At 42.7% G+C, this 10,765-nt stretch overlaps 3 protein-coding genes across 3 annotated transcripts; 1 reads left to right on the plus strand and 2 right to left on the minus strand.

The window, feature by feature from the left end:
* Positions 1-1,089: 1,089 nt before the first annotated feature.
* LOC137894087 (TATA-box-binding protein) lies at positions 1,090-5,252 on the minus strand. The gene is made up of 8 exons (XM_068739594.1): positions 5,202-5,252; positions 4,666-4,828; positions 4,302-4,479; positions 4,027-4,114; positions 3,327-3,418; positions 2,985-3,152; positions 2,695-2,789; positions 1,090-2,204 (listed from the first exon to the last, which is right to left on the minus strand). Exons 1-8 carry the CDS (start codon positions 5,250-5,252, stop codon positions 2,128-2,130), a joined length of 912 nt encoding a protein of 303 aa, XP_068595695.1. The 3' UTR covers positions 1,090-2,127.
* A 669-nt stretch (positions 5,253-5,921) lies between these two features.
* Positions 5,922-7,845, plus strand: psmc3 (proteasome 26S subunit, ATPase 3). The gene is made up of 2 exons (XM_068740339.1): positions 5,922-6,883; positions 7,389-7,845. The coding sequence occupies exons 1-2, from the start codon at positions 5,939-5,941 to the stop codon at positions 7,725-7,727; spliced, it is 1,284 nt and encodes a 427-aa protein (XP_068596440.1). The 5' UTR covers positions 5,922-5,938; the 3' UTR covers positions 7,728-7,845.
* A 451-nt stretch (positions 7,846-8,296) lies between these two features.
* Positions 8,297-10,395, minus strand: psmb1 (proteasome 20S subunit beta 1). Its single transcript, XM_068746878.1, has 6 exons — positions 10,214-10,395; positions 9,760-9,867; positions 9,510-9,591; positions 9,187-9,316; positions 8,996-9,102; positions 8,297-8,893 (listed from the first exon to the last, which is right to left on the minus strand). Exons 1-6 carry the CDS (start codon positions 10,312-10,314, stop codon positions 8,708-8,710), a joined length of 714 nt encoding a protein of 237 aa, XP_068602979.1. The 5' UTR covers positions 10,315-10,395; the 3' UTR covers positions 8,297-8,707.
* Between the last annotated feature and the right edge of the window lie 370 nt (positions 10,396-10,765).

The raw sequence follows: 10,765 nt of genomic DNA on the forward strand, positions 1-10,765 counted from the left end.
TCAAAGGCAAGGTTGCCTGGATACACCTGTGTCTTTGATGAGCCTGTTGCTACATGGAGCTATGGTCTTTTCATTTATGAAAATTAATTTGTTGATCTTCTTGGAGAAAAGATTATTGTAATTATTTTTGCCTTCGGATGCTGATCCGGAACACGAGTCACAGATTCTGCTGAAGCATATCCCAGCTGGAACACCCTGGATGAGACACCAGCCCATCGCAGAAAATGCCATACACGTGTAGAACAGCCCCTTACCCCTAGGGGGCTGTTGACTTACGCTAGTTATTTGTCTTCAGACGCTGATAAATGTGAAACGTCACCAGTGAATGACCTGGTTATCATTCTCACTATACTTAGTTTTGTTAGGGGTTTATTTTTACTCCCCCCATTTTCAAATGTTTTTTTATTTTTAGCTTTCTGTTGTTTAAACACACTTCACTATAATACTTGTGACACCTGGATCTCCCTCAATATGTAATAAACATATTTGATATATGATCCACCTTTGCACACAAAGTCATCAAAATCAACTGAAAACCTTTTGACATTTAGCAGTTCTGTTGTCAGAAATCCTCCAAAACTTGCTGTTTTAACAAATTTCACTAAGGTCAGCATTTAATCAAAACCTGTGTAAAAAAAAAACAAGTTTTATTATCCTCATCATTTACAAATTCACAACTTATTTTTTTATGAAGACAAACCTTTGACCGTCTGGTGCTGCTTCAAATGAAGGCTCGTTTGACTGAACCCACGGTTCGATAAACACACGGTACAGTGGGTGGTACCGAGTTCCTGATCTTTACCTTCCACCTGGTTGCAACGAGCACAAAACCATCATCTTTGACCGTTCTTCAAACTCCAGTGTGACTTTTTCTGCCTCTACACAAGTTCTATAATTTATTTTTGCTCAAAGAGAACAGAACTCTTCTGACCAAGTTGACAGTACATTTGATATTTTAACCCTTTTCTTCAGTCAAAGTATATGTTATACTTAAAAATTAAATGGGAAAAAAAATAAAAAATACTGTTGCCAAATGAATCAGCAGGAGAATGTTTTTGTGGAACAAAGAGCTTTAAAGACTGAGCCAGAATGTACAAGTTTATTAATGCACAGTGCAGCACATTAAATTTCAGAAAGATGTGGTGAGGCGGTCCGCTCTCCTGCTTGGCTTCTGCTGAACTTAAAAAAGGTCAATTAATACTGCTGACAATATTGATCAGTCATCTCTTCCGTCCATACAGACATCAGGCGGTCAAACAGCCTGAACTGCCTGCAGCACTCAAGCACACCAAGAGGTTCCCAAAACGTAACAGTAATTTTGTTGGTGCTGAGTTTACAGTGTGAATAGGACAAGACAGATGACATCTCAGTCCATAAAAAAAAAAACTTGCATAAATGAAATGTCCAAAAAGACAACGCTACAATAAAAGAAAACATGGTGGACTTAATGCATACATCATCCGCTGTCGCATTGAATCTCTTAGTACTAGTGAAGCAATGGAGTAGGGGTCAACCATTTATTTCCTTCAAATTTTTGTTCTGGCTGATTTTTAGTATCAAGAATCCAAACAGAGAGAAAAACAATGGTGGATGCAAATGGGGATTCAAATATGTCAATTCGGGGGTAAATCCACTTCCACAAATCCAGATTGTTTGGGATGGGCATTAATGGTTCAAAACTTAGCAAATTAGTGTGAAACAATTGAACGTCTTAATAAAATATGGGGACAGAACAGAGGGTGAATAAAAATGCTGATTTACAAAAGTATTTAAAAGCATTTAAAAAAACAAAACAAAGAGAAGCAGAGTCAGCCTGCTTCCCTAGTCTATCATCTCTCCTTTTTACATTTCTTTACAGTCTTATGTACAACAATGTTAAGAACAGAAACAAAATTATCGGTAACTGGAAAGAAACTTAAGTGGGTCCAATTAAATGAGATGAACATGATAACATAGAAACTACTAATAAATCTCCAAAAAGCTTGAAACCATGGAGAAACACGTCCGCGCCCCTACAGCAGCCCCCCCTGTAGAGCTCCAAATACAGACAATGTTTCATATGAATAATAAAAATGAAAAAGAATAGAAAGAAAAAGAGATCAGTTGGGGATAAAGGAGTTGCAGGATCTACGTTTTTCGAAAACCTTTCAAAATGGGGTAGATGTTTTCAAATGCCTCGTAAATTTCTGCTCTCACCTTGGCACCTTCAAAACAAACACAGAAACAATTCATTACTAACTACAACAGAAAAAGACATTATGACACCTTTGAAGAATCTGATACATTTTTTATCACCCTCCTCAGGTTGGTTGTGAGCTTGCACATTTTAAGCAGTCGAAACAGGTTTAGCTAGAAGGAGTACCACAACGCCAGCTACAATAAGAAGCACAACATCGAATATTTTTATATTCTAATCAGATGTTTCCAGAAGATGAAATAACTCCTCCGCAGTCATGGGAACAGGAAAATATTGTTCCAGCTGAACTATTAACGTTGAACCAACAATGGGAAGTTGGAAGCTGAAAGTTTTTCAGTAATTAAGAACCAATTTATAGCTAAATTAAAAAATAACATTTACAAAATCGAAGCCATTACCAAATGCGCTAAAGTTACACAATACCCCTGGGAAACAGGGAAACGTGGGTGATCTCCTAATACTAAGTGAAGTCATACTCAGAGAAATGCAGGTCTTACCTGTGAGCACAACTTTCCCAGAGACAAAGATGAGCAGAACAATTCTAGGTTTGATCATTCTGTAAATTAGTCCTGGAAAAAGCTCAGGTTCATAGCTGAAACAGAAAAATCATGTGAATAATTACAAATTACATAAACCATTAAATTATTTTCAAGCAAACCCCCCCCCCACCCCCACCCCAAAAACTGTGCAGCCCTTATTACTTGCTGTAAATGTCTTGAAAGGTTTCAGAGGACATCTCCTAGCATAGCAGACTTGTTGTTTTTTTATTCAGCCTAACGTAACTTACCTGCTGAACTGTTGATGTGTGAGGACCAATCCCTCCAGCCGAATGGGGAACTTCACATCACAGCTTCCCACCATGTTCTGAATTTTGAAGTCCAGGAACTTTGCAGGAAAACCGAGCTTCTGCACCACACGGGCATATTTTCTGGCAGCTAACCTCGACTGGTCCTCACTAGGAAAAAGGTGGGGCAGATTACAGGATACAAAGAAAATGAATGAAAAGAGATACCAAACAAGATAAAGCACATTTCAATTAGTTGTCACTGACTGAGTGTATTAACGTGAAAGTCAGGACAAGATCAGCATCCCGACTAGACACTAGGCCTGTAAAAGAGCTGCATCTGACCTCTTGGCACCAGTGCAGACCATCTTCCCAGAGCTGAAAATTAGAGCAGTGGTCCTGGGTTCTCGTATCCTCATAATGACGGCTGCAAAACGCTAGGAAATTGAGAAAACAGAAAGATTAAAGTGATGACCGTTACGCAGGGTGGCTTCTTTCTGTTTATGGGCGTTAGTAGTGACTTGGGGACCCAGGACACTGCTCCCTGGGCACCGCTACACAGCTTGCCCTTCACTCTACCATCTCCATCTCCCTCAAGTGCATGTTTACAGACCCTCTGTGGCGAGCGTCAGGCCTGTATGGAGTGATGTTACGAGCCGGGGCTTCGAAGCGTGTCAAGAAACGTCAGGGGCATTTCTGGGAAGCTATAAGGCTTGAGTTATTTCAAAGAGCCAAGAATTCAGAATAATTTATAATCCCAAAGGGAAATGATGACGTACGAAGCCTCGCTGCCCTTTTGTGCGCACATGAAGCTACAAGAAATTAATCCTTTCTCGAACCATCACGACCTGCACGTGCGTATGAAAGAGTGAAAAAAGAAATAAGTCATCTTCTTCCTTTTTGGAAAATCAAAAGTAACAACAACTTACTCCACTCGTCTCCTCAGATAACAACAAAATGAACTTTAACCTTAAGCCGGACTGATAGCAGCATAAAACATCAATGTGTTGACGACAAAGCTGAAAGTAATAAACGACAATCTCACCTTTGGGTTGTACTCGGCATTCCTAGCTCTCAGAGCGATGGTCTTCAGGTCCAATTTACAGCCCAAATTTACCGTAGATACTATGTTCCTGATAATAGTCGAGGAGGCAAGAGAAGCCGTTCAGGTTGTCGGCCAAAGCCAAGTAGAAATGAGAAGTCGTATGTTGTATGGAAATAATAGTAGTGTAGATTTATGAGTAGAAGTTCATCACTAAATATCCACTGACAATTTCCAGACTCTGCTTGAACCATTTTCTGATTCGAAATGAAACTTACTGTAACTGCGGAACAATTCCAGAGGTCTCTGAGGCTGGTGTGGCTGGTGTGATGGGGGTCATTGGGGTTAGCGGGGAGTTGTAGAGTGGAGTATTCCCTGGTAGTGCTGTGGTGGTCGAGCCTGTTACTGCCTGCGAATGGAAGAGCTGAGGGGTCTGCCCCGATGTACCGGGAAGGCCTGCAGAACAAAGAGAGCTGCTTTTTAAATGAACGTTTCAGTGTAACTCGGTCCAGGAATATAAAGTTCAAAGTAAATAAATCACAGAATAAATAGAGAAGATACAAATCTGGGGCGATGAGATTATTATGATCAAATCTCATCTCATACTGCCGAGAAAGGACAGAGAAGAAAACGACAACGTACCCGTGTTTGTCTGCTGCGCCTGTTGCTGCTGCTGCTGCTGCTGCTGCCTCTGCTGTTCCTCCAGTATTGATAAACTGTTGGTGCTCTGGACAGGCTGGGGTGTGAGGCCTGAGCCGTACGGCATCATGGGACTGAATATTGGCGTGCCCGGGGTCATGGCACCCTGTGCAAGGACACAGCAAAGCAAAAACAAAAATAACAACGATAAAGAGTCACATTAGCAGCAACTGTAACGAACAAATTATGATACAACCATTCACCCGTATCTATGTTTATACCTCTGCATAACTTTACAAAATCACAGCTGTTAGTTTCATTTAGTGGTTTTAAAATGTCGCACGGGCTACGTTACTTGCGACAGTGACATTAGAACTCTCAACCATGAATTAAGAATCGATTTCAAACCTATTCCATCATTCAGGCAACTCTTTCTGAAGATATTGTGCAGACAGTCAAAAAAACAACAACCTGAAGCATCTCTTGATGGTAGAAGTAAATACATTGAGAGTAAAACACTTGAAACCATTGATTGTCACCTGAGGCGAGGCCAGTCCCTGGAAGGCTGGTATACTGTTGTTTTGTTCCATCTCTTCTGCTCCTCACGTCAATTCACTGAAGAGCAGGAGGTCACGCAGTCTGGTAACCCTAACCCTAACACAGGTGCTGCCTTTGATCGTCCAATTTTAATGTAGAAAAGCAACAATCGCAGTGTTCCGAACTTCTATCCTTTATTTCTTCTCTCCGGCAGCTCGGTTATGCCTGGAAGGGGGGGGGGGCAGAATAAATTCTTATTCAGACATTTTACTCGCAAGTATTCACCACGACATGCATATAATATTAACGCATATAACTGGAAACACGGCTTTAATTGCATGGGCGGTAACAAAAAGGTGTTCTTCCTGCATAAAGGCAGCCTCTGAAACGAAACGAAAAGCATCGGCAGAGTCGATAGCTGACATTAGCTGAAGAGCTAATATTAGCTATACCGCGTTAGCTAACGTGAAAATGTTGGTTGAATGCTTTGCTAACAGCGAAAGCAACAACATTGTGCACTAAAATAAAAGCAACACTTTACCACTGACCCGCGGCGTATTCTCCGCGAACTTCCACGCGAAACTCAACTCAACACACGACTAAAAACAATTCCTGCGGCTCTCATCCCGGGTCCTGTGGTTGGGCGCTCATTAAGAGTTGCGAGTCGAAGCGTCGAACTTCCGGAAGTGGAAGGTTTCATTTCCGCCGTGTCAAAGTTCACCGCAGAGACGGAGCAAAGATGGCGTCGCTGAGTGACAAGTCAGTTTGGGACGAGGTGGAGGATGGAATCGGCGAAGAAGTGTTAAAAATGTCCACGGACGAGATAGTTCAACGGACTCGCCTCCTCGACAGCGAGATAAAGATCATGAAGAGCGAAGTGCTGCGGGTGACCCACGAACTCCAGGCGATGAAGGATAAGATCAAAGAGAACACGGAGAAGATAAAGGTGAACAAAACCCTGCCGTACCTCGTGTCTAATGTGATCGAGCTGCTGGATGTGGACCCCAACGACCAAGAGGAGGACGGGGCGAACGTAGATCTGGATTCCCAGAGGAAAGGAAAATGCGCCGTCATTAAGACCTCCACTCGACAAACGTATTTCCTGCCTGTGATCGGGCTGGTTGACGCCGAGAAGCTGAAGCCAGGAGACCTGGTGGGTGTCAATAAAGACTCCTACCTCATCCTGGAGACCTTGCCCACCGAGTACGACTCCAGGGTGAAGGCAATGGAGGTCGACGAACGCCCCACGGAGCAGTACAGTGACATCGGAGGGTTGGACAAGCAGATCCAGGAGCTGGTGGAAGCCATCGTCTTGCCCATGAACCACAAGGAGAAGTTCGAGAACCTGGGAATCCAGCCACCCAAAGGGGTCCTGATGTACGGACCACCCGGCACTGGCAAGACCCTCCTCGCCAGGGCCTGTGCGGCTCAAACCAAGGCCACCTTTCTGAAGTTGGCCGGCCCACAGCTGGTCCAGATGTTCATCGGCGATGGCGCCAAGCTGGTGAGAGATGCCTTTGCCCTGGCCAAAGAGAAAGCGCCGTCTATCATCTTCATAGACGAGTTGGACGCCATCGGAACCAAGAGGTTTGACAGTGAGAAGGCTGGAGACAGAGAAGTGCAGAGGACCATGCTGGAGCTGCTCAACCAGTTGGATGGATTTCAACCCAACATGCAGGTCAAGGTAAATACGCTACCAGCAACACTTGTGTTTCTATATATACTCGGTATATATATAGCAATACTGATCAGTTGGTGTTATATTGTCAAATAGGAACTGTACGGAAACTACAGCATTCATCTTCTTAACCGTTTTGTCCATTACCGGTTCACCCTGGTCAAGTTTTGCAATGCAGTACCGGTAATTATGCAGTTTACATGAGCGAAAAGGAGTAGGCAGAAGTAATCCTGGAAAATATATTCAATCCAGAGTCTAGAGAGGTAATAATTATTTAAAATAGTTGTCTGGATGCTAGAACCTTAGCACAGACCACTTTAATTAATATTATGATGTTCTGTACTCAGGAAATGATGTACAAAGTAAGAAGAAATTGGAATACAGGGAATATAAATATCAGATATGAGTGCTCCAAAAACATTATGAAGTTTTAAAATCATAAAAGTTAAATTGCATAGCCATAGTAGCATTATTTTCAGGGTAACCACATGGGCTCCACTTCTATTTTCAGGTCATTGCTGCCACCAACAGGGTGGACATCTTGGACCCCGCGCTGCTCCGTTCGGGTCGTCTGGATAGAAAGATCGAGTTCCCCATGCCAAACGAAGAGGCCAGAGCTCGCATCATGCAGATTCATTCCCGCAAGATGAACGTCAGTCCTGATGTCAACTACGAGGAGCTGGCTCGGTGCACCGATGACTTCAACGGAGCTCAGTGCAAAGCTGTGTGTGTGGAGGCAGGGATGATCGCGCTGCGCCGTGGGGCCACAGAGCTGAACCATGAAGATTACATGGAGGGAATCCTGGAAGTTCAGGCCAAGAAGAAGGCAAACCTTCAATACTACGCCTGAGGACTCTGTGTCTGCCTTTCTGTCAGTTTTTGGCTATTAAAAGTGACAGTTAACACTTACAGTTGCAAACTACTTGTCCTAATAAAAAGAAATAAAATGTTGAATGTTTGCTTCTTCATTCATTCATCCATTGTATTCAAATAAATCCACGTAGTCAAGTAGAAAGCAATCACAGCACATACTTACACCAACTTTATTGTTGCGCAAATCTGATGGACCAGAAAATAACTTCTGGGTTTTGTCAAAACAAAATTGTGGAAAAACCCTCGGCACAAGCAAAAAGTTGGTTTCTCTATTGCACAAAATGGCAGACAAATTCATTGGTATGTAAAGTACAGCCAAAGAAAGTATTCTACTGTACGCGGAGTTATCAATTTAATTAATGGAAAGTGGCATTTAGTTCACTCAACTTCTAAAGTTTAATTTCACAACAACCCATACATACACATTTGACCTTGGACTGTGACGGAACTATTCTTATGCACTTAACATATTTGGGCAATTATAAGTCAAACTGTTCAAACAGATGTAGAAAGTCCAAATACAAAATGAAAAAGGAGAACAAAGTGTTTGGTTCTTTACATTTATTAAGAATGTAAAAATAATACCAGTTTGTACAGTGAAAAATCCAAACAGAGGCAGAGTTGAGGCAAGGGATGTTTGGAGAACTTCCCTCTCAGACCAGGAGCGCAGATTTAGAATCTCATTGTTAATCCACAAAAATTAAGTGTAATCTCCGAAATTTAATTGAGTAAATGTGGGAAAAAAAATGACAAAGGCCAATTTGAAATATATAGAAACGTTGAACCGATATAAAAAGAAACAACAGAAAATCAGCTCCCTGGTTAAAACCTGATTTACGAGGCCACTAACAGCTTCTGGATCAACACTCCTCTTAAGAAAGTTAATGGAAACCAAAGAGAAGGATCTGGAAAGAACAGATCAAAGAGGAAACCAGAGCAAGAGGAATATTTCGTTTCTCAGTCCTTCCTCAGTGGTACGCTCTGCTCCGTGGTGCCCTCCTTAGTGATGACACAGATCTGCAGGGCATCGCCGGTGTAGACGTCCCTTTCTGCAGCCGAGATGAAGACGTCTTTAATCAGCTGAATTGCCTTCTCTTGAGTCAGAGGAACATGCTGCACACCTTCCATATTCTTGAAACCAATCTGTGGAAGGACAGACAGACACGAGTGCAGTTTGTCTATTAAGAATTATCCATAATACTGTTGAATCAAGACAGCAGCAGGCCTGTGTACAGTAGTATTTACCTGGTTGTCTAGTAGTGGTTGTAGCATAGCACTTGCTGATCCTCCAGCTTTGTAGGTGTCTCTCTGGTAGGAGCCCACTGGATCAAAACTGTACACCGCTCCTTTACCTTCAAAACAAACAGGACAATATGGCAAATGAATGAAATAAAAGAATCCAAAAGCTTTAATATTGACGACACTGAAGTTCCTACCTTCTTCATCGAGCCCGCCAATGATGTTGTAGACATAGTAGGGGAAGAATCTCCTCCCGTAGAGGATGGTGGACAGCATGGCTGCGATGGCTCCACTGGTCATCATCTTATTGTTTGAGTGTTTGTACATCTGAGTGAGGGAAATAAAATGAGAGTTCAGGAGCCAGTAAAACACGCAGTAACCTCAGAGACCCTCACTCCACGTCATACAGACGTAGAGCGAGATTCAGTGGCATTGAAGACAAAGAGAATCTGTGAGATTAAGAAACGTTCGAATATGCGAGTCAGAAACATTGGGGGGAAAAAAAGGAGAAGAAGTCCACCTTTAGTCTGGCATCAATGATTTTAGTCAAAGTCAGGCAGTCACCGTGGAAACCGCTGCAGCCAATGACAGTTGTGTCTGTCCTGTAAGGAGCAGGGGAGACAGGCAGACTGAGCATCCATCATTCAGTTGGTCTAGAATAGATGAATGTGATTTAACCCGTAAGGGAAAACAGTGCTTTAAATCAAAATGTGATGTATGATGATTTGATGTAAAACTTTAAAACAACCGGAAAGGATTAGATAATTTACAGCTTGTAGCATTTCGGTGAGTCTCGGCTGTGGATTGAGTAGCCTTCACTCAGTCTGGTGTCTGAAGCAACGATGGCAAAGTCTTCCCCGGCAACAGCTAGTACGGTTCTGAGGGAGAAATAAGCACAACACGGGCTTGATGCTTCATCCCCACGCCAAAGAGGAGAATGCAGCTACCGCAGCCCCGGACACTTGCTAATGAGACCTGCTCGAACGTGAAACCGTCGTATTATTATTGTATAATAGGCTCAAATACCTTTCTCGACTCAGGCTAGTTAATTTGCACATTAAAACACGGGACGAAGTGTGAAGAAATTCGGCTCCGTTAACACACGTTACATTCCCTTCGTTTTCATTTACGTCAAATAGCATGAAGTTTGCTTCGCTAGCTAGCTAGTTAGCACAGTACAACTGGATAGAAGCGTTAGCTACAAGGCTTTAAGCGGTCACTCACCCTCCGTTGAAAGCGTACGGTGAGAACCGGTGCTCTACCGGGCCGGTGTAGTGATAGTCTCTCATCTTCCCCGGGGCTGCGAGGCTGGGAGCAGAAAGCATTTTAATTTCACAAAGCCGACCGCGTCCAAGATGCAAGATGCTAAAGTCGCTGTATCACTGCAAATATGGCAGCCTCTTCTTCTACCGTCATCACATCCGTGCACTTAACTGTAGCCTATGCGAGAGCGCCCCCAGAGGCTGACTTGTTGTATAACAAGCGTGGATTGGTACATTGTTCTTTTTAACTTTTGTTCGGGACTGTTTCCACTGGTTCAGACCATTCAGTCAGTTAATACAAAGTCAGACAACTCTGTTTTTTAAAATCGGATCCTTTTGCCTTGAATTATTATTTTCATTTTGTTTGGGACTTGTATATAATACCAGTGTGAACTGATCTGTGCTGTACCATCACCCAGACATTTACAAGCATCCTGATCATGATAGATATTAGAAAACGTGATCAATATCGCAATTCATTATTAAAATGTTATTTTTTGGCTGTACTTCCTGT

Source organism: Brachionichthys hirsutus, chromosome 1 (assembly GCF_040956055.1).
Source record: "Brachionichthys hirsutus isolate HB-005 chromosome 1, CSIRO-AGI_Bhir_v1, whole genome shotgun sequence".
NCBI lineage: Eukaryota > Metazoa > Chordata > Actinopteri > Lophiiformes > Brachionichthyidae > Brachionichthys > Brachionichthys hirsutus.